Source organism: Protopterus annectens, chromosome 1.part0 (assembly GCF_019279795.1).
Source record: "Protopterus annectens isolate FY-2018-M chromosome 1.part0, PAN1.0, whole genome shotgun sequence".
Taxonomy (NCBI): Eukaryota; Metazoa; Chordata; order Ceratodontiformes; family Protopteridae; genus Protopterus; species Protopterus annectens.
In genome coordinates this window covers 1671475279-1671499417 of record NC_056725.1, presented here as the reverse complement: position 1 = coordinate 1671499417, position 24139 = coordinate 1671475279, and the positions used below count along the sequence as shown (strand labels likewise).

Genomic DNA, 24139 nt, shown 5'->3' with positions numbered 1-24139 from the left:
AGGTATTTGTTTCCCACAAGATAAACAGTTATTAACTTTCTCTGACATCGGCTGAGGCAAGAAAGAGTCCCCAACGGGGTACTTAGCTTTACAGAAGTCTTCGAAGTGGTATTCGGTAGTAGTAATCTCTGGATCTGACCGACCGGCACTTGCGAACAGCTTCTGCTTCGGGCGCCACGCGGCAAGAAAGACTGAGGAAAATGGCGTCGGCTGATGCCTTTATACCCGAATAACTGCCGCAATGACGTCGGGTGAAGTGCGACACCAGCCGAAGCCGGACCCAGACTTTGGAATCCGGCCGACCGAAGGGCTGCCTGACGACAGGACAACCCATTTGTAAAGACTGCAGATGCATCCTTGAAGGACATCTGCATACAAAATGTGGCACTCTGTCATGAAGGAGCAGTACAGGGATGACAGTGAAAAAATTTTCATGAAAGCATATTCCTGTATCCATTATTTCAAACTCTTAGATACAGCAAGAATGACAACTGGTTTATTCCAAGTTAAAGTTAGCTCAGGAGTCATGATGAATGCGATGCCACCATAAGACTTTGTAGAAAGAGGTCTTTATGTACACCCACCAATTCCCTTTTCTTTCATTTCTTGTCTGACAGACTATTAGTCCATGCTCTGGGCACCTAACGCAGCCATCTTCAAGATAACAGACCTCAAGCTTCTGCTTCTCCTGTGGGTGGCATTACATTAAGCACAAGCACCAATGGTAACTGCTTGACTATACTCACCCAGCCAGCACAAGCAACAATGGTGCATGTCCCAGGTCACAAATAGAATGTGTTTGCATTTTAAGCAATAAAAGCTGGAAATATCTTAAAAAAAGGATGTTGTCACTGAGTCCCAAACCTGTGGAAAGGGCAGAAAAGCAATGTGAATTGCAAAGGCTAAGTGTACCTTCTTATACAAGCAAATGATGTGTGCCAGCCAGATGTGCTTGAAACCCTGAACATTGGTAGGTAAAACCAATTATGAACTATCCCAAACAGGAGAGAGAGAAAATCCAAACATTTACTTATTGTAGAAAGCCTCCAAAGTCAGATATAGGCTTTTTCATCTACTCCATTTAAATGGGGAGAAAAGGGATTCAGTAGAGTGGTTCAAGAAGGATGAAATCTTCTAGCAAATGTTACAGACAAGTCATTCATAAAATGAACTGCATGGCACTTCTCGTGCACATTTTAAGCCCACTGTTGGGATCAAACTGTAAACCTAGGGTCCATTACAACTGCATCGACTGAGTGACGACAGAAAGACCATGCGTGTTCAGGACACCATCAGTGGAAACTAGAAGCCACTACGGAACTGCCCCATCCCAACCTAAGGAAGAATTTACAGGTAATTAACAAGGCATAAATACTGTCAAAGCAGCCCTAAAGCATTTATAAGTTCTGTACATTACTTTCACTCCAAATGTTCCACATTAAGCATCAATTTGGTTCCAATACCTTGCTAATGAAAAAACTGGTAGTAAACATACAATTACATTTTGGTACAGAGTGTTACTTACCAAAGTGAATGTTGGTCCATAGAACTGACTCACTTTCCGAGGTGGTCATACGGCATACTAGCCTAGCAAAAAAACAATATAGGTTTTTACTTTGTAGAAACTGCAAGTCAAAACACAAGCTATTTTGGTTTCCAAACAATCAGATTTGTTGACTTGTACAAGCTAAGCTAAGAAATCAGAGGGAGCTTAGTCATGAACTAGCTATATTTCTCCTCTAATCTTTAGCCCTAGGGACAGCTACCTTGGAGTCTAAAAATTAAAACCACTGCGTGAAGTACAAAACAACTATAGTTTTACTAAATACAATTAAAATAGACTTGGTGCTTTCGTCCAGTATGCTAAGGCATCATCAGAGTCAAATTCAAACACTAAAATGACTTCCTATATACTAATAACATACATCACTTCCTGTCTGTTCTGCTTTGAAAACAATTTTTCTTTAAAAAAACATGTTAAAACATTTCACATGACATAATACCTAAAACTTTTCTTAAAACATAAAACCTTTTGAAACTTGTCAGCCAGGATACAACTGTAGCAGTTGTGATGGTAACAATATATGTTAAAATATTTTTTTGTTCTACTTTTTAAAATGTATGCTATTGAGATGTTGTCATTAATCCCGGTTTATTCTTGGCATTCAAACGTAATTGCCATTCTGTTTCTTTTATTTGTAAATCTAAAAATCTGGGTCACCACCCCCTTCCCCTCAATGAATACTCTAACAAAAAATATAAACTTTTTGAAGTTAGTGCATTCATTACTATGCATATACAGGGCACTACTCAGCTTCTGTTCCTTAATGTCCCTGTTATGCTCTGCTATCCTCTCTCTCAAGTGTCTTGTGGTCTTGCCCACATAAAAAGGCTGGTCATGAGACACACGCAGCCACATAAACCACAAATTTATTTGTTCCTCTACTGTACACTATTTTTGGTCCCTTACCTAAAAATTTCTTCCCATAACGAACACATTTTTGTCCTTAATAGTGTTGCATCTTGGTTGTATGGTATTATCACAACATCATAAGCAAGCTTTCCTTCTTGTGTGGTATTACCTCCACTTTTGCCTCCTTTTAAAATGGGAACAAACCTAGTGGCCCTATTTTTGTCACCTCTTTTCGTGTTAATAACGAATAGGGCACCTCCTCTCCTTAAACATCCCAATTAGGATTACCATTGCTTCATTAAATTTCCTGTCATCACTCACCAGCCTCGAAACTCTAACCTTTTGTCCTTTTACTACGCTTTTCTGCTGGTAGTAAAGTTAGTATATAGGAAGGAAGTCATTTTAGTGTTTGAATTTGACTCTGATGATGCCATAGCATACTGGGCAAAAGCGCCAAGACTATTTTAATTGTACTAAAAAAAAAAAAAAAACACTACGGTCATTTCGTACTTTGTGCAGTGGTTTTACTTTTTGAGTTATTAGTGGCTGAAAAAATGGTGTGTGAGGAGTTTCTTTTGGTTCTATCTTGGAGTCACCCTGACCCATTCTCCCTTAGTTGGTGCTACTCAAAAAAGCTATCTAAAAATAAACAGATCACATCATCCTAAAATAGCAAAGCAATGAAAAATGTTACTGAAATCAAGCAAAGTCCCTGCATCCCTTAAATGTAGCATAGATTTCTTATAAATATCCAGTTTTGTTTATACACATTACCTTCTCTTTGATGCCAACTGCTTGAGTTACCCTTTTTTTGAGATACAATCTCAGATTACCCACTTACTCAGCTGTGGGTCTCAGGACAAATTCACCCTGTCCATGCACTTTATGGACACAGGCCAAAGAAACTCATCCTGAATGAGGTGCCAGCCAAATATATTTACAATATAATTACCCATATCAGCACAATTTCTCAATCAGTAAACATCTCTGCAGCTGTACAAATTCAGATATGTATTAGCACACAGTAAACAGCGTGTAAGATTTAATCTGACACTTTAGTACCTTGTAAACTACCTCTGAGCTACTCTGAACAGGGGTAAATAATTCACTTCCTAAACTCAAAGGCCTCCTAGATTAAGTACACAACAAATACCCTCAACAGCCACAAATGCACTCTTTCAAAATAACACCCACTTCAACACATACAGCCACATCTCATGGGGTCTCTACTTTAAGACCATAAGGCAAGCCACCACATTATCCAACATTCTGGTCATTGAAGACTATCGCGAGACACAATGATGTCCCTCTCACCAGGCAGAGTAAGGGGAAAGTCATAGTCAGTTGACTATCAGGGGGCCAACATCCTCCACATTAATCATGCACTCAGGTCAATGGACCACAAATACCAGTATGACACTGTCATAGACCCTGTGGGTGTAAATAACCCGACACATACCCTCCCCCCCCAGACTACATGAAGAAAGACATCATGGATCTCTCACACAATTCATGTCTCCAGCTGTTATGGGCCTAGCACTAGCACTAGCAGCATTTTTCTTCCCCAAGGACGATCCCACAATACAAACAGAAGATGGACTTCAATAATTGGCTTAAGTTTAAGTTTCTAAAGTCATTCTAAGGGGAGGTGCAGCATGGAAGATGGTCAACAGACCAAACTGCTTGTTTGCACCTCTCCCCTCTAGGCTTTCGAATATTAGCTAAAACACTGTTCTCCCCCATAGTACCATTTTTAGGCAATGCCAAACTGAAAGTACTTTCGACATAGCAAGTCAAAAACCAAGAAAATGTAAAGGTGTTGCTGCTTAGTGCTAGGAAGCTAAACAAAAAAAAAAAAAAAAAAAAAAAAACCTCCACTCCCAAGAAGCTCTCCTCACCCTTAAGAAAGCTGAAATGTGTGTAGTTAAAGACTTTCTAAATAGCATGAAACATGACCCATCAGGACCTCAGGAATTGCTTTTTAACTGCAGACTCAAAACAGGCTTTGTACCTCACAAATGGAGAATAGCAGCAGTAATCCCCTCTGCACAAAGATGGGCCACCTACAGAACCTGGAAACTACTGACCCATATATGTCTCACTAGTCTAACATGCAAACCCATGGAAACAATGTGTACACTTATCATAAATGCAGATGTTAAGGAGTGTATTTCACTGCTGCAGTCATCACATTTGGGTTATCTGCCTGCAGGTAGCCCTCAGTCAGCCTGAATACCAGAGTCCTGGGATTTCTGCGTCGGATGCTGTCGCTTCTTCCATGACGTCAGGGGTACAAAACATGCAGCAGACGCCATTACATCAGTTTTTCTTGCCCCAGATATCAGGAGCCCCCTAAATAGGGAGCAATTGCATGGTGTGGAACACCCCCAGCAAAAAGCAAATACCAATGATATAAAGGTATGGCAAACAAAAACGATAGGTAGAAGCAAAGAGGAGTCAGGGTGCTGGAGGGAGGGTAACCAGGACTGCAACAATGAATACACTCGAACATCTACATTTATGGTAAGTGTACACAACTGTACTATGTTCTTCGTGTTTCACTGTTGCAGTCATCACATTTGGGGGTGATTCCCAAAGATGAGGATGGGAGGAGGCAGTCAAGAAGCCTTAGGGTTGGCAAGCAGGCCCTGCAAGACTGTTGTGGCAAATCTAGCTCTGGATTTAGAAAACATAGGTAAGTGGTAATGCTTGGTGAGTGTGTGTACAGATCTCCAGGTTGTAGCTTCCAGGATGTCCCTGGTAGGGGACTCCCCTGAGAAAGGCTGTAGAGGTAGATGTAGCCCTACTGGAATGTGTTCCGATTCCCTGTGGGGTAGGTTTCCCATGGTGTTTGTAGCAGAAATGGATGCAGTGTGCTATCCATTTAGAAATGGTTTGCTTTGAAATGGTCTTGCCCTCTGCCCCTGCAGCAAAGCTTACTAGCAGGTGGTCAGTTTTCCTGAAAGGCTTAGTCCTGTCCAGACAGAACCCAAGCAGCCTGTGTAAGTGCAGGATCCTTTCCCCTTTATTCTGAGGATTAGGGAAAAAAAGTCTGCAAATGAATGGACTGGTTTAAAGCCACACTAGATACCACCTTGGGCATAAATGATGGGTTAGTCCTGAGGGAAACCCTGTCAGCATGTAAGATAATGAAGGGTTCCACAGCCAAAGACCTGCAATTCAGACACTCTGCTTGCTGAAGTGATGGCTAAAAGTAAAGCTGTTTTCCATGAGAGGAATTTTAACTCTGCTGTAGCAGCAAGTTCAAAGGGAGGAAGAGTGAACTTTTCCAATAAAAAGTTAAGGTCCCAGGCTGGAGTGGGAGCTCTCCTGGGGATCTTAAATGTTTGGCTCCGCTCAGGAACGGTTTGTCCAGAGGATGAGGGAAGAGGGGTGGGCTCAGCATTATAATGAGCTGAGATGGCAGTGGCATGAATCTTAACTGAAGAGAAGGACAGGTCTTTATGGAGCACTTCTATTAAGTAATCTAGTATACGAGGTAAGCTGGGCACAGTTGTGTACATTCCCTGAGAGTGGCTCCAAGAACAGTATCTTTTCCTAATAGGATTTTCTAGTACTAGGCCTCCTTGCCTCAAGGAGGACATTCAGCACCTGTTTGATGAGGGTTGCTGGTGATGAGTTCAGGGTTTATAGCAGAGGATGCAAAATCTGGCCCTCCTGCTGGGACAGCAGGGAAGAGGTCTGAGGCAGGTGCCATGGTGGCACTACTGTCAGACTGCACAAAAGAGGGTACCAGTGCTGGCGTGGCCAGTCTGGTGCAATTAGGATTGTCCTTGGCGTGTCCTGTTTGATCTTTAGTAGGAGCCTTCGAGAGGAGGGGCAGAGGAGGAAAGGCATAGATTGAGAGGTTTTCCCATGTAAAGGACAGGGCATCCACTTTCCATGTTTGGCAGTGGGGAGTTCTGGAGCAATATTTACTCAAATTATAGTTCTGAGGGGAAACAAAGAGGTCCACCTCTGGTGCCCCCTACCTGTGCCTCAGAAGCTTGAATATGTTGAGTTCCAGTTTCCACTCGTGTGGGTCCATTAGATTTCTGCTAGAGTCGCCTGCCAGTGAATTCAGTTTGCCGGACAGGAATTGAGCTTGCAGGTGCACTTGGTTGCTCAAGGCTGTGTTCCACAGAGCCATGGCTAATCTGCAGAGTGGGTAGGAATGACCCCCCCCCCTGCTTGTTTATGTACCAACATAACTGTGTTGTTGTCCTGGATAACATTTCTTTTTGACTGATATGCAGGTGCATTTGCCTTGGGCTCCATTGGCCTTGAATGCATTGTCCTGCCATGTGAGCCCCCCCATGCATAGTCTGAAGCGTCTGTTGTTGGGGTTTGAGCAGCAGGGGGTTGAGTGAAAGGGAGTCCCTTGTTGTGGTAGCAGGCCTCTGCCCACCAAAGGAACTCTGTCTTTAGGCAAGGAATGATAGGAATCATTATTTCCAGGTCCTGAGAATGTTGACACCAGAGACTTTTTAAGTACAACTGAAGTTTCCTCATATGCAATCTTGCATATGGAATTAGCAGAATGCAAGAGGCCATGAACCCTCGGGGCTTACAGTATTTTTCTTGCAGATAGCTGGGTTTTGGTGGCCAGTAGATTGAAGTAGTCTGTCCAATAAATGTATTTTTCTGGAGTGAGGAATGCCATCTGGAAAGTTGTGTTCAAGCTTGCTCCCAGGAATACAATCTGTTGGCTGGGCACCAGATGTGATTTCTTTTCACTGATGATGCATCCCAGTGAAATTAGAAGTCTGTTTACAAATGTCAGGTGCTGTAGTAGCAATTCCTGACTGTCGGCCTGAATCAGGCAATCATCCAAGTATGGGTGAATTTGAATTCTTCTCTGCCTGCAATATGCAATGGCTGGAGCTAGGCATATTGTGAATACCCTGGGTGCAGTAGATAAGCCAAAGGGAAGTGCAGAGAACTGATAGTGCATAGCGCCTGCTCTGAAACATAGATATTTCCTGGACGATTCCCTTATGGGGATGTGCAGATAAGCTTCTTTTAGGTCTAGGGTGGCTAGCCAAGAGTCCTTGGTTAGCATAGGAAGCAGCTGTTGGGAGAGTAAGCATTTTGAATTCTGGAACCACCAGAAAGGTGTTGAGAATAGACAGATCCAGGATAGGGCGCCAAGAGTTTTCTTTTCTGGGTACCAGAAACAGTCTGGAATAAAAGCCTTGTCCCCCTTTGCCCATCTGGGACAGGTTGAATAGCCTTGATATTGAGAAGACAAAGTACTTGCTTTTGGGCCTCTGCCCACTGGTTTGGGGTGGGGGGGTCTGGCCTTCCGCTTGGGCTTGGCGGTGAGTGGAAGTGGAATTTGTATCCCTGGGAAACAATGTTTAAGACCCATCTGTCCTGGGTAATGTACTCCCAGTTTTTTGCATGCAGGGCAGGTTTTCCTCATAAAGGTGCAAGTACTTGAGCAAGGCTTGGGAAAGTTAAGGATAAGTCATTGTGAGATTTTACCAAAGGATGGTGGCTTACTACTCCCTGTTTTAGAGGTGGGAGCACTTCATTGCTTAGATCTGTGCGTACCTTGAAACTGTAGTCTTGGTCGGTTGACCCTGGGTTTGGGCTGAGAAAGGCTGGAGGGGCTGGAAAAGACCAGTTTTTTGAAGGCCAATGCCTACTTAATCTAGGTGGCTGTACCTGTAGGAAATCTAACAGTTTGCATAGATTTAGCTTTTTCCTCCATCCTTTTGAGGACTTCTATTTTATTACCAAAAAGACGGTCTTGGTTTAATGGCGCATCTAGTAATTTTACTTTGACATGGTCTGGCAAAGTTTGTTCCTTAAGCCAAGCATTCCTTCGAAGAACAGACCCAGTGACAGTAGCCCTGCAAGATGCTTTTAAAGCATCAAAACCACATTGCAAAGTATGTTTTCCAACTTGGTTAGCAAAATGCATTAACTCTTGTAAATCCTTATGTTCTGCACAATCAGAAATCATCATTTTCTGTTTAATTAGTTCCATAATATGTTTCTGATACTTTAACATATGAAACTGGCAATTTAAAGCCCTGATGGCATGAGTAACAGAGGTGTATACCTTCTTACCCCCCCCATCTGTCTAAAGCCCTAGAGTCCCTGTCTGAAGGGGTAGGGTTTTTGGCTGTTGTAACCTTAATGCCTTTAGGTCTCTGGGAAATGGTCTCTGGATCAACAGTAGGATTTTTAAAGAGAAATTTCTGGGTGTCAGGTACTCTGTAGTACCTGTCAGGTTTCCTGGGGGCAAAGTATCAGGGACAAGGCTGGATTCCAAGAAGACATCATCTACAATTTCCAGAAAGAACAGTTGTGTACACTTACCATAAATGTAGATGTTAGAGTGTATTCACTGTTGCAGTCATCACATTTGGGTTATCTGCTTCCAGTAGCCCTCAGTCGGCCTGATTAACAAAGTCTCGGGTCCTGCGTTGGCTGCTGTCCCTTCTTCCGCGATGTCAGGTCGTCAGAGGTATAAAACATGCAGCCGACGCCATTTCATCGGTTTTTCTTGCCCCAGATGTCAGGTGCCCCCCTAATGGGCAGCAATTAAATCTATAAATATACAAGGTTATACCTCCAACAAAAAAGCAAATACACCAAAAAGCTTTTGAGCACAGTAAGTAGAGGTATAGCCAAAAGAAGTACGGGGGCTGGAGGGAGGGTAACCAGGACTGCAATAGTGAATACACTCGAACATCTACATCTATGGTAAGTGTACACAACTGTACTATGTTCTTCGTGTTTCACTGTTGCAGTCATCACATTTGGGTATATTCCCAAAGCTAAGGACGGGAGGAGGAAATTAGATAGCATTAGGACCAGCTATTAGGCCCTGCAAGACTGCAGTGGCAAAGCCAGCTCTGGATTTAGAGAAAATTGGCAGATGGTAATGCTTGGTGAAAGTATGTACAGAACTCCAGGTAGCAGCTTCTAGGATGTCCCTGGTAGGGACGCCTCTGAGAAAGGCTGTAGAGGTAGGTGCAGCCCTGGTTGAGTGGGGTCTGATACCCTGTGGGATAGGTTTTCCATGGTGCTTGTAGCAGAAATGAATGCAATGGCCTATCCATTTGGAAATGGTTTGCTTTGAAATAGCCTTCCCCTCTGCCCCTGCAGCAAATGCCACCAGCAGTTGTTCAGATTTCCTTTGAGGTTTAGTCCTGTGCAAGTAGAATCTCAGTTGTCTGTGCACATCTAATGAGTGCAGAATCCGTTCCCTTTTGTTCTGTGGATTAGGAAAGAAGGTTGGCAAATGAATGGACTGATTAAGGGCCACACTGGATACCACCTTGGGCATGAAAGAGGGACTGGTCCTCAGGGACACCCTGTCCGCATGAAAGATGATAAAAGGCTCCAGTGTCATAAGGGCCTATAATTCAGATAGCCTTCTTGCTGAAGTGATAGCTAAAAGGAAAGCTGTTTTCCAAGAAAGGAATTTTAAGTTTGCAGTAGCAGCTGGCTCGAAAGGAGGAAGAGTGAGTTTCTCCAATATAAAGTTAAGGGTCCCAGGCTGGAGTTGGAGCTCTCCTGGGTGGTTGTAGATTTTTGGTCCCTCTGAGGAACTGTTTGAGCAGTGGATGAGAGAAGAGGGGAGGTTCTGTGTTATAATGAGCTGAAATGGCTGAGGCGTGAAATTTGATGGAGGAGAAAGACAGGCCGTTGTGAAGCATCTCAGTTAAGTATTGTAAAATCTGAGGTAAATTGGGAACTGCTGTGCTCATCCCTTGAGAGTGGATCGAGGCACAGAAGCTTTTCCATTTTTCAGCATAAGATTTTCTAGTACTAGGTCTCCTTGCCTTTAAAATTATATCCATCACTGGTTTACTGAGGGGTGGTAAAGGAGAGAGACTAGGTAATTAGCCAGGCTGCTAAGTTCAGTGTTTGAAGCGGAGGGTGCAGAATCTGGTTCTCCTGCTGAGACAATAGGGTAGGAATCTGAGGCAGGTGCCGTGGGGCCAACAGTGACACACTGCGTAAGAGGGGGTACCAGTGTTGGCGTGGCCAGTCTGGTGCAATCAAAATCGTCCTTGGCTTGTCTTGTTTGATCTTTAGTAGTACTTTGGAGAGCAGAGGCAGAGGAGGAAAGGCATAAATGGATAGGTTCTTCCAGCTGAAGGACAGAGCATCCACTTTCCAAGCTTGTTTAGGAGAGTCCTTGTGCAAAACTTGTCCATTTGATAGTTCTGAGGGGAGGCAAACTGGTCTATATCTGGGCTCCCCCATTTGCTTGTCAACATGTTGAAAATCCTTGGTTTCAGTTTCCACTCGGGTGGGTCCATGAGGTTTCTGCTTAGTTCATCTGCCAGTGTGTATTTAGTTTTCCTGACAGGAATTGAGCTTGTAAGCTCAGGGCTGTGTTCCACAATGCCATGACTAGTTTGCAGAGGGAGTAAGAATGTGTGCCCCCCTGCTTATGTACCACATAACAGTGGTGTTGTCCGTCTTTACCATTAACTGTCCTGGAAGAATGTGGTCCTTTGAAGGCTGTCAGAGCATTCTGTACAGCTAACATTTCTTTTTGATTGATATGCAGGTGCATTTGATTTGGGTTCCATTTGCCCTGAATGCACTTCCCTGCCAGGTGAGCCCCCCATGCATAGTCTGATGCATCTGTTGTTAAGAGTTTGGGCGGCAGGGGGTAGTGAGAATGGTAGTCCCTTGTTTTGGTGGCAGGCCTCTGCCCACCAAAGGAACTCTAGGCGTAGACAAGGTATGATAGGAATCACTGCTTCTAGGTCCTAAGAATGTTGACATCATAGGCTTTTTAGATACCACTGTAGTTTCCTCATATGCAGTCTTGCATAGGGAATTAGAAGAATGCAGGCGGCCAAGAACCCCAAGGCTTGTAGTATTTGCCTTGCAGATAGCAGGGTTTTTGTGGCCACTTGTTTGAAGTAGGTTGCCAAAAGCATTTGCTTCTCTGGCGTGAGGAAAGCCATCTGGGAAGTTGTATTCAAGCTTGCTCCCAGGAATGTAATTTCTTGACAGGTTACCAGGTGTGATTTCTTTTCATTTATGGTGTACCGCAGACAAGTTAGCACCCTCTGTACAAAGGTCAGGTGATTCAAAAGTATGCCCTGGCTTTCTGCCTGAATTAAGACAATCGTCCAGGTATGGGCATATTTGAATACTTCTTTGCCTGCAAAATACAATGACTGGAGCTAGGCACTTTGTGAATACCCTGGGCGCAGTAGATAAGCCAAAGGACAGTGCAGAGAACTGGTAGTGCATGTAGCCTGCTTTGAAGCGTAGGTATCTTCTGCAAGATCCCCCGATTGGGAAGTGCAGGTATGCTTCCTTCAAATCTAGTGTTGCCAACCAGGCGTCTCTGCCTAGCATAGGGAGCAACTGGTGAAGAGTCAGCATCTTGAATTTTGGAATCAGCAAAAAGGTGTTTAAGAGTAAACAGGTCCAGGATAGGACGCCAAGAATGGTCTTTTCTGGGTACCAGGAAAAGCCTCTAGTAGAAACATTGTCCCTTTTCCTCTTCTGGTACCAACTGAATAGCCCCCTTGCTTAAGAGGGAAAAGTACTTGTTTTTGGGCCTCTGCCCACTGATTTGGGGGTAGATCTGGCCACCCGCTTAGTGTTGGTAACGTGTGAAAGTGAAATCTGTATCCTGAGACACTATATTTAGAACCCATCTGTCCTGGGTAATGAGTTCCCAGTTCTCTGCATGAACAGCAACCCCCCCCCCCCAGGGGCAGTCAGTTGAGAAGTGCTTGGCAGTTTTAAAAGGAAGTAATTGAGACAGTTTACCACAGGGGGTGTTTTATTACTCCCAGATTTGGAAGTGGAGGCCCCCCACTGCTTAGTCCTGTGCGTACCCTAGGACTGAAGCTTGGGAGCTCTGCTGGATCTAGGATTGGACTAATAAGGTCTGGAAGAGGTTGGAAAGGACCAATTTTTGGAAGGCCAATGCCTACTAAACCTTGGAGGTTGTACTTGTAAAAAATCTTTAACAGTTTGCATAGATTTAGCTTTTTCCATCTTTTTAAGAACAACTTCTGCCTTGTTGCAAAACAGGCGGTCCTGGTTTAAGGGAGCATCCAGTAATTTAGCTTCAACATGATCTGGCAAGGATTGCTCCTCAAGCCAAACATACCTTCTAAGTACAGACCCAGATGTCCTTCAAGGATGCATCTTTCGGCCGAAACCGCAGACCGCGAGTGTCGGTCCTTTTCCTTGCGTTTTTTAGAAACTTGCGAAGTCGGAGGATCCGACGGCATAATATAAGCAAAAACGGAGCCGAAAAACTCCTCAGCAAACTCCGACCGACGTCTAAGCGTCCGCCGGTTAAAAGAAGCACAGGCTAGACAAGCTGCGACGTCGTGGTCTGGGCCTAGACAAGGTAAGCAGTAAGAGTGGAAATCTTTATGAGGTATTTGTTTCCCACAAGTTAAACAGTTATTCGCTTTTTCTGACATCGGCTGAGGCAAGAAAGAGTCCAACGGGTACTTAGCTTTTAGAAGTCTTCGAAGTAGTATTCGGTAGTAGTAATCTCTGGTTCTGACCGACCGGCACTTGCGAACAGCTTCTGCTTCGGGCGCCACGCGGCAAGAAACACTGAGGAAAATGGCGTCGGCTGATGCCTTTATACCCGAATAACTGCAGCTATGACGTCGGGTGAAGTGCAACACCAGCCGAGGCCAGACCCAGACTTTGGAATTCGGCCGACCGAAGGGCTGCCTGACGACAGGACAACCCATTTGTAAGGACTGCAGATGCATTCCTATCGGACATCTACATTTATGGTAGGTACAAAACTGTACTTTACAGCAGCCCTGCAAGATGCCTCTAGTGAATCAAAACCACATTGCAAAGTACGTTTTCCAACCTGTTCAGATGAATGCAGTAAATCCTGCAAATCCTTATTTTCAACACGATCAGGAATCAACATCATTTTCTGTTTAAGCAATCCAATAATATGCTGCTGATACTTTAACATATGAAACTGGCAGTTTAAGGCCCTAATGGCCAAAGTTGCAAAAGTATATACCTTCTTACCCCATCTATCCAGCACCCTAGAGTCTCAATCAGAGGGGGTAGGATTTTTGGCAGTAGAAGCTTTAATGCCCTTGGGTCCCTGTGAAATAGTCTCAGGATCCGCAGTAGGATTTTTAAAAAGGAACTTGTGCCAGTCAGGGACCCTGTAGTATCCATCGGGTTTCCTGGCAGCAGGAGGCAAAGAATCAGGGACCAAACCAGATTCGGAAAAGGCATCACCAACAATGTCTAATACAGGAGGTACGGCTAAAGGCCTGTGCTGGGGCAGGAGTAAGAAATCCCTAAGCCTCTTTTTAGAATCAGAGCAATCCTGACTTTCCCAATGAAAATGCTCCCTGACAGTATGCAAGGTTTCACCAAAAGAGAAATCCTCTGGGGGGGGGGGGGAGCAGAGGGAATAGAGTCCTCAGCATCAGAATCCTCATAGTTAGACAGGGGTAAATCCTGGTCATCAGAGGAAACAGAAATTTCAGAATCCTGGTCAGCAGTCCTAGGTCTCTTAGAGGGGAAAGGCTGGCTTCCCCTGATTAAAGTAATAAGGTCTTCAGCCATTCTTATTTCTTTTTAGGCATAGAGGCCTGACCATGTGGTCTGGGCGTCAGTTTTCTAGGCATGGTTCGAGTTTTAGGCCTTGAAGAAGAAGATGGCGTCAGTTTAATATGCAGGTCGGTAGGCCTGAGTACACCCTCAGAAGCCGGTGCCTGCACAGCAGCTCCGGACCCATTCAAGGTGGAGACATCTGCAGGTTTCCAGTTGAAGCATCTCGCAGCATACCGGACTACGAATGGGTCTCAGTAGCAGGTATCAGGGGCTGTGAAAGCGCCTCACTGAGTACCGGCGAACTGACGGCTAGCTTTGGAGAAGCGTCGTCGGCAGCTTTGGACCTAGGCGGCCTCTGTCTTTATATTTGCGCTTTTTGGGAATGTCTGTAGTTGGATGGCTTACTGAAGACATATCGGGATAATTGAACAGAGCACCAAAATATTTAGAAGTGTAAATATACAGACGATGGATAGTTCGGGGTTTAAACAAGGCATAAAATCGACAGCAAGGTACTTTGTGGTCAGGGCCTAGGCAAGGAATACAGTGCAAATGAAAATCTTTATGAGGTATTTGCTTTCCACAAGTAATGCAATTATTTACTTTTACTGACATCAGAAAGGAGCAAGAAAAAGTTTTCCCAACGGGGTACTTCGCTTTTAGATGAAGATTTCGGTTCTGAAACTCAAACGAAAATTTCAGGAGTCGGCCGACTGGCACTTGCAAATTGCTTCGTGCACCGCACGGCAAGAAAGACTGATGTAATGGTGTCGGCTGCATGTTTTATACCCCTGATGACCTGACGTCACAGAAGGGACAGCAACCGACGCAGGACCCAAGACTTTGTTAATCAGGCCGACTGAGAGCTACTGCAAGCAGATTACCCAAATGTGATGACTGCAACAGTGAATCACGAAGAACATCAAGAGGTATAGCTAGAAGCCTGTGCTGAGGCAAGTTTAAAAATCCCCTGAGTCTCTTTTTGGACTGCGAGTAGTCCTGGCACTCCCAGCGGAAATGTTCTCTAAGGGTATGCAAGAAAAATGCTCTGGTGGGGAAGCAGAGGGAATGGAATCCTCTGCATCAGAATCTTCAAAGGTAGATAAGGGTATGTCCTGGTAATCAGACGGATCAGAGTCAACAGACTCATGATCTGAAGAATCAGAAGGAAAATCAGTTCTCTGTCTTTTTGAGGGGGAAGGCTGGCTTCCCCTAAATTAAGTAATAAGATCTTCAGCCATTCTAAGCATTTGCTTCTGAAGAATGTGGGCCTGAGAATGCGCTTTGGTCGGTTTCCTAGGCGTAGTGCGAACTCCGGGCCTGAGAAATCCGGAACTTTTGGTTTGAAAAGAAGTCGTCAGTTGAATATGAAAATCGGAAGGCTTGAATACACCCTCAGAAGCTGGTGCCGGCACAGCAGCTCCGGACCCATCCAAGGCAGGGACATCCACAGGATAGTTCCATAGTTGAAGAAGCCTCTCGAGGCATACCCGACTCTGAATGGGTCTCAGTAGAGGCCTGCGAATCTGTAGAAGTGGGTATCAGGGGCTGCGAAGGCACCTCACTGAGTACCGGCCTAAGCAGTCTGTCTTTATCCTTACGTTTTTCCAACGGATTGGTATTCGGATGGCTTATCGAAGCCATTGCAGAATACAGAGAATAAGAGCGAAAGAATTTAGTGACAAAGATAGCCCAACGACGAATAGTTTAGGTGTTAAAGCACAAAACCCTACAAATGAGGAACGTCGTGGTCTGGAGCCTAAACAGATGACGCAGTAAGAATGAAAATCTCTGTGAGGTATTTGCTTTCCACAGGCAAGACAACTGTTAACTTTTTCTGACATCGGTTAGAGCAAGAAAAAGGGATCCCTAACGGGGTACTTATCTTTTTTTGAAGACATCGGGTCTGAAACTCAAAAATGAAAATTTCAGGAGTTGGCTGACTGGCACTTGCGAACTGCTTCTGCTTCGGGCACAGCACAGCAAGAAAGACTGATGTAATGGTGTCAGCTGCATGTTTTATACCCCTGGCGACCTGACATCATGGAAGAAGCGACAGCATCCGACGCAGAAATCCCAAGACTTTGGTATTCAGGCCGACTGAGGGCTACCTGCAGGTAGATAACCCAAATGCAATGACTGCAACAGTGAAACATGAAGAACATCCTCCAAACACCAGACCCAACCCAATTTGGTTTCATCAAGAGCATGTCATGCCTACTCAGCCTGGTGGATTTCTTTAAGAAGGTCACCAAAGAAATGAATGAGGATAAAATGGTTCACACTGCCTACCTTGACCTGGTCAAGACATATGGCACAATACCTCACTCAGAGATTGTTGATAAACTCAAGAGATTAGGTAAAAACCCATATGTCACCCAGTGGATAGCCAGATGGCTCACAGACAGGACTCAGAAGTTAGAATTGGGGAGTCCACCTTTACAAAATGGTCAATCACAAGTGGAGCCCATCAGGGATTAATCCAGGGACTACTCTATTTGGCATTTACTCTCTGAAGTCACTAACAATGTCAAGGGCCGCTCTGGCTGACCAAATTTGCAAACAATTGCAAATTAAGGGCAGTCATAGAATCCCCCACTGACACTAATGTTCTCCAGGATGGGATGACAGATAACACCTGTGTCAGTAGCATGGACTAAAACTAAATGCCAAGAAAAGCATAATAGTATCTTTCTGGAATTCATCCACCCTTGGTAACTACCATATTGACAACACAATTCTAAGAGTTGATCCAGTAGTAAGGGACTTTGGGACACAGACAGGAATCTAGCCTTCGACCATCACATGTCTACAATAGTACGGAAATAATTGTATGTTGTGCAACTTATAAACAAAGGTATGGCAACTACGTCCAAGGAGGTCACTGTTCCACTGTATTCATCATTCCTCAAACCTAACATTTGGTACACTGCCCCCTTTGGTATATATCTAACCAGGCACATCCATCAACTAGAATGTCCACAGTGGCTCCTCACTAAAAGAATACATTGCGCAAGTAACATGTCCTATGCAGAAAGTACAGTTGTGTACACTTACCATAAATGCAGATGTTAGAGTGTATTCACTGTTACAGTCATTACCATTTGGGTAATCTGCTGGCAGGTTGCCCTCAGTCGGCCTGATTAACAAAGTCTTGGGCCCTGCGTCAGTTGCTGTCCCTTCTTCCATGACGTCAGGTCGTCAGGGGTTTAAACATGCTGCTGACGCCATTACATTAGTTTTTCTTATCCCAGATGTCAGGTGCCCCCCAAATGGGGAAAAAATAAAATTAAAAAACACCAAAAATGTACCTCCAACCAAAAGCAAATACACCAAAAGGACTTTTAAGCATACTGAAAGAAAGTAGAGGTATAGCCAGAGAAAAATAGGGGGCTGGAGGGAGGGTAACCAGGACTGCAACAGTGAATACACTCGAACCTCTACATTTATGGTAAGTGTACACAACTGTACTATGTTTTTCGTGTTTCACTGTTGCAGTCATTACATTTGGGTAGATTCCCAAAGCTATGGTTGGGTGGAGGCAATTGTACAGCATTAGGACCAGCTATAAGGCCCTGCAGGACAGCAGTGGCAAAGCCAGCTCTGGATTTAGAGAAAAATGGTAAATGGTAATGTTTGGTGAAAGTATGAACTGAGCTCCAGGTAGCACCTTTTAGAATGTCCCTGGCAGGAACACCTCTGAGAAAGGCTGTTGAAGTAGATGCAGCCCTGGTGGAATGGGATCTGATACCCTGGGGCATAGTTTTTTCCATGGTGCTTATTGCAGAAACAAATACAATGGCTTACCCATTTGGAAATGGTTTGCTTTGAAATAGCCTTTCCCTCTGCCCCTGCAGCAAATGCCACCAGCAGTTCAGATTTTCTTTGAGATTTAGTCCTGTTTAAGTAAAATTTAAGTTGTCTGTGTACATCCAATGAATGCAGAATCCGCTCCTCCTTGTTCTGTGGATTGGGAAAGAAAGTTGGCAAATGAATGGTCTGATTAAGAGCCACACTGGATACCACCTTTGGCATGAAGAATTGATTAGTCCTGAGAGATACCCTGTCCGCATGAAAAATGATGAAAGGCTCCACTGCCATAAGAGCCTGTAATTCAGAAATCCTTCTAGCTGAAGTGACTGCTAAAAGGAAAGCTGTTTTCCAGGAGAGAAATTTTAAGTCTGCAGTAGCAGCTGGCTCGAAAGGAAGGAGGGTGAGTTTCTCCAATACAAAACTGAGGTCCCAGGCAGCGGTTGGAGCTCTCCTGGGTGGTATTAAGTTTTTAGCCCCTCTGAGATACTGCTTTAGCAGAGGATGAGAGAAGAGGGGAGGCTCTGTGTTGTAATGGGCTAAAATGGCTGAGGCATGGATTTTTATGGAAGAAAAGGACAGGCCCTTGTGAAGTATCTCCATTAAGTATTGCAAAATCTGAGGAATGTTGGGCACTGCTGTGCTTATCCCTTGAGATTGATTCCAAGCACAGAATCTTTTCCATTTGTCAGCATAAAATTTTCTAGTACTAGGTCTTCTTGCCTCCAAAATGACATCCATCTCAGGTTTGCTGAGAGATGCTAAGGGTGAATTTAGGTGATTAGCCACGATGCAAGATTCAAAGTTTGGAGCAGAATGTGCAGAGTTTGGTTGTTCTGCTGAGACAATAAGTAAGGTATCTGAGGCAGGTGCCACAGTGGAAGGTGTGACACTGCGCATGAGTGGGTACCAGTGTTGGAGAGGCCAGTCTGGAGCAATCAAAATCATTTTTGGTTTGTCCTGTTTGACTTTTAGTAGAACTTTGGAGAGCAGAGGCTGAGGGGGAAAGGCATAGCCTGATATGTTTTTACAGTTAAAGGACAGAGCATCCACTTTCCAGGCTTTTTTGTGATGAGTTCTTGTGCAAAATTTGTCCAACTGATAGTTCTGGGGTGAGGCAAAAAGATCTATGTCTGGGCTCGACCATTTGCATGTCAACATGTTGAAAATACATGGTTCCAGTTTCCATTCGTGAGGGTCCATGAATGAGACTTCTGCTTAGTTCATCTGTCAGAGTAATCAGCTTTCCTGGCAGGAATTGAGCTTGTAGTTGTACTAGATAAAGGCAGTGTTCCACAATGCCATGGCTAGTCTGCAAAGGGGGTAGGAGTGTGAATTCCCCTGCTTGTTTAAGTACCACATAACCGTGGTGTTGTCCGTCTTTATCAGTAATTGTCCTGGATGAAGGTAGTCCTTGAAGGCTGTCAGTGCATTCTGTACAGCTAGCATTTATTTTTGATTGATATGAAGGTGCATTTGATTTGGACTCCATTTGCTCTGAATGCACTTCCCTGCCATATGTGCCCCCCAAGCATAGTCTAATGAGTCTGTAGTTAGGGTTTGGGCGGCAAGGGGTGGTGTGAATGACAGTCCCTTGTTTTGGTGGCAGGCCTCTGCCAACCATAGGAACTTAGTTGCAGGCAAGGTATGAGAGGAATCATTGTTTCCAGGCTGTGAAAATGCTGACTCCATAAACTTTTTAGGTACCATTGAAGTTTCCTCATATGCAGTCTTGCATATGGAATTAGAATGCAGGAGGCCATGAACCCCAAGGCTTGCAGAATTTGTTTTCCAGATAGCAGGGTTTCTGTGGCCACCTGTTTGAAGTAAGTCACCACATGAATTTGCTTTCCTGGCATAAGGAAAGCCATCTGGGCAGTTGTATTCAAGCTTGCACCCAGGAATGTAATTTTTTGAGAAGGTACCAGTTGTGATTTCTTTTCATTTACAGTGTACCCTAGACACGTTAGAACCCTTTTTACAAACGCCAGATGTTTTAGAAGAATGTCTTTTCTGCCTGAATTAAACAATTGCCCAGGTATGGATATATTTAAATATTTATTTTCCGGCAAAATGCAATTACTGGAGCCAGGCACTTTGTAAAGACCCGGGCACAGTAGATAAGCCAAAGGGCAGTGCAGAGAAAGTACAGTTTTGTACCTACCATAAATGTAGATGTTCGAGTGCTAATACAGCTGCAGTCATAACAGAAGGGTTCTCCTGCCGTCAGGCGGGTCCTTGGTCGGCCGAATTCCAAAGTCTAGGTCCGGCGTCGGTTGTCGTCGCTTCTTCCCTGACTTCAGTGCGACAGGGGTATAAAAGAACCAGCCGACGCCATTTTCTTCAGTTTTTCTTGCCTCAGATGTCAGGTACCCCCAGAAAGAAGCCAATACATAAAATTATGTAATAATGCAATGCAATATAATCAAAGACCAGTAGTTGCAAGCAAATACACCATAAAAGAATACCCCTAGAGGGGAAGGAGGGAGGGAAACCTGGACTGCAGCTGTATTAGCACTCGAACATCTACATTTATGGTAGGTACAAAACTGTACTATGTTCATCGTGCATACAGCTGCAGTCATAACAGATGGGTAGAATCTCAAAGATAAGAAAGGGGTGGTAGGCACTAGGTGGAACTAAGAGGAGCCAAAATGCCCTGCAAGATTGCAGTGGCAAAGCCTGCTCTAGATTTGGAGTATAATGGTAGGTTGTTAGTGCTTGGAGAAGGTATGCACAGAACTCCAAGTAGCTGCTTCTAAAATATCCTTGGTAGGAACTCCTCTGAGGAAGGCTGCAGAGGTGGCTGTGGCCCTGGTAGAATGAGTTCTAATGCCTGTAGGTACAGTTTTGCCATGAAAGGAATAGCAAAAGCGTATGCAGTGGGCTATCCATTTTGAGATTGTCTGTTTGGAAATTGGCTTTCTTTGAGCTCCTACCGCATAGGCCACAAAAAGCTGTTCTGATTTTCTGAAAGGTTTTGTTCTGTCCAAATAACGCAGTTGTCTGTGGATGTCCAAGGAATGCAGTAATCTCTCCCCTTTGTTTTGAGGATTAGGATAAAAAGTAGGTAAATGTATGGCCTGATTTAAAGCTACCCTGGATACCACTTTAGACAAAGGATGGGTTGGTACGTAATGAAACTCTGTCCTGATGGAAGATGATAAAAGGCTGGACAGCCATAACAGCCTGTAGTTCTGAAACTCTACGAGCTGAAGTGATAGCTAGAAGGAAAGCTGTTTTCCAGGACAAATATTGCAAATCTGATGAGGCAGCTGGCTCAAAAGGAGGCAAAGTCAGTTTTTCCAGAATGAAATTAAGATCCCAAGCAGGTATTGGTTGTTTCCTTGGAGGTCTTAAATTCTTAGCCCCTCTGAGGAACTGTCTTAATAGAGGGTGAGAGAATAAAGGTGGATCAGAGGTGTATTCTGCAGAAATGGCTGAGGCATGGATTTTGATGGAGGAGAACAAAAGTCCACTGCTTAGCAGTTCAGCCAAATACTGTAGTATTTGAGGTCAATTCAGTTTTCCAGGGCTCTGGCCCTTTTTCTCATTCCAGACACAAAAACGTTTCCATTTTGCAGAGTAAGCTTTTCTAGTTGATGGCCTTCTGGCCTCCAAAATGACATCCTGCACCTCCTTGGAGAGCCGGGCCTGCTGCGATGCTAAGGAATCTTCCATGCGGCTAGATTGAGTGTTTTCAGCTGACAGTGAAGAGTTTTGAAGCTGTGCTGAGTCAGAAGAAGAGGCATTAGAGGCAGGGTCCATGGTGGGGAATGTGTCAGGCTCCTCAGGAGTGGGTACCAGTGTTGCCTTGGCCAGTCTGGAGCAATGACGATCATCTTTGGTCTGTCTGCTCTGGTCTTCAATAGGACTTTGGGCAGCAGAGGAAGAGGTGGGAAGGCATAAACTGTCATTGATGTCCAACTGAAAGAGAGAGCGTTCACTCTCCAGGCCTTTGGATGGAAGATCCTTGAGCAGAATTTTGTCAATCGATGATTTTTGTGGGAGGCAAAGAGATCTATGTCTGGCCTTCCCCATTCTTGGATTATTTCTGTAAAAGCTTTTGGATGCAACTTCCATTCGCGTGTATCTGTCATATTCCTGCTTAGGTTGTCTGCCAGCGTGTTTTCCTTGCCTGGCAAGTACTGTGCTTGTAGTTCCATTTGTAAGTCCATGGCCATGTTCCAAAGTGACATGGCCAGTCTGCATAGGGGATACGAATGTGTTCCTCCCTGCTTGTTTATGTACCACATAACTGTGGTGTTGTCTGTTCTTATCAATAGCTGACCTGGTTGTAGAAGGTCCTTGAAAGCTATAATAGCATTTATTACTGCTAGCATTTCTTTTTGATTGATGTGAAGGTGCTTTTCTTTTTGAGACCATTTGCCCTGAATGCACCGGTCTTGTCATGTGCGCCCCCCAGGCGTAGTCCGAGGCGTCTGTTGTGATGACTTGATTTGCTTGAGGCTTGCTGAATGGAAGACCTGTGTTTGTTTGACATGCTTGAGCCCACCACAGAAATTCCTTTTGCAGACATGGAATTAGTGGTATTACTGTTTCCAAACTGTGGCTGTGTTGAGACCATATGTTTTTTTATGTACCATTGTAGTTTTCTCATATGCAGCTTTGCACATGGGATTAGTAAGATGCAAGATGCCATGAATCCCAGAGCCTGCAGGATTTTCCTTGCAGTCAGCCTGGTGCAATTTGTCAGTGTTCTGAAATATTGAATTAGTTGCCCCTGCTTCTCTGGCGTGAGGTAGGCCATCTGGGTGTTTGTGTCCAAATTGGCACCCAGGAAAATTATCTTCAGAGAGGGTATTAGTCTTGATTTCTCTTTGACTGTGTATCCCAGAGAGTTTATTAACATTATTACATAAGCCAGATGTTTCAGAAGAATGTGCTTGCTGTCCGCTTGGATCAGGCAGTCGTCCAAATAAGGGTATATTTGTATCCCTTGAAGTCTGCAGTAGGCAATTACTGATGCCAGGCATTTCGTGAATACTCTGGGTGCAGTAGATAAGCCAAAGGGCAATGCAGAGAATTGATAATGGGTTGAACCTGCAAGAAATCTGAGGTATCTTCTGCAATTTTGTCTGATTGGGACATGCAGGTATGCCTCCTTGAGGTCCAATGTTACCAGCCAAGACTCCTTGCCCAGCATGGGAAGAAGTTGCTGTAGAGTGAGCATCTTGAATTTTGGCAGTAGGAATGTGTTTAGGATGGAAAGATCAAAAATAGGTCTCCAATCTTTTCCCTTCCTTGGCACCAGAAATAGCCTGGAATAAAAACCTTGACCTTGTTCGTGTGTAGGTACCTCTTGAATAGCTTTCATGTTTATAAGATCTGAAATTTGCTTTTGTGCCTCTGCCCTTTGATTGTGTGGCAGGTTTGGCATGCCTTTCATTTTTGGAAGGGTATGAAAATGGAATTTGTAGCCTCTGTTTATAATGTCCAGGATCCATTTGTCCTTTGTGACAACATGCCAATTTTTTGAGAATAGTGCCAGCTTTCCTCCTAAGGGGGCTGCCATTTGAGACCTGGTTGGCATGCAAAGGGAAAAGTCATTGGGTTTGCTTTCTGAAAGATTGCGAGTTGTCCTCACCACCTCTTTGTGTAGGAGCTTGCCATTGTCTGCCTCTGTACGAGCCTTGTGATTGTCCTCTGCCCCTCGGGCGCCTGTATCTGCCTCTTTGGGGTCTGTCTGTGGCAGGAAAGGACCAGTTTTTTGAAGGCCAACTTCTACTAAAACGTAGGGGTTGAACCTGCAGAAATTCTTTCACAGTTTGCATTGATTTAGCCTTTTCCTCCATTTTCCGTAATACTTCCTCAGCATTTGCCCCAAAAAGTACATCCTTTTGAAGAGGGGCGTCTAGTAATTTAGCTTTGACATGATCAGGCAAGGCTTGTTCCTTGAGCCAGGCATGCCTACGTATGACTGAGCCTGTAACAGCAGCTCTACATGAGGCCTCTAGAGCATCAAAACCACATTGTAAGGTATGTTTACCCACTTTTTCTGCACTACGCATCAAATCCTGCAACTCCTTCATGTCTGGTTGTTCAGGTTGTGACATTTTACTTTTCAATTGAGATAACAGAAACTGTTGGTATTTCAGCATATGAAACTGACAGTTTAAGACCCTCATGGATAAGGTAGCCGAGGTATATACCTTTTTCCCCCACCTTTCTAAGGATCTGGAATCTCTCTCGGAAGGCAAGGAGTTTTTGGCAATGGAGGCCTTAACTCCCTTGGGCCCCTGTGAGATGGTTTCTAGGTCAGCAGCATGGCTTTTGTATAGAAATTGGTGAGAGTCAGGAACCCTGTAGTACCTGTCAGGCTTAACTGGAGCTGGAGGAAGA

General features: G+C 44.4%; 1 protein-coding gene across 1 annotated transcript in view; it reads right to left on the bottom strand.

The window, feature by feature from the left end:
* Window positions 1-24139, bottom strand: part of CSNK1E (casein kinase 1 epsilon) — a 796028-nt gene that overhangs the window by 58027 nt on the left and 713862 nt on the right. The window contains exon 10 of the mRNA XM_044068413.1: window positions 1526-1587. Within this exon, the coding sequence (XP_043924348.1) occupies window positions 1555-1587 (33 nt within the window). The 3' untranslated portion in view covers window positions 1526-1554. The remainder of the gene's footprint in view (window positions 1-1525; window positions 1588-24139) is intronic.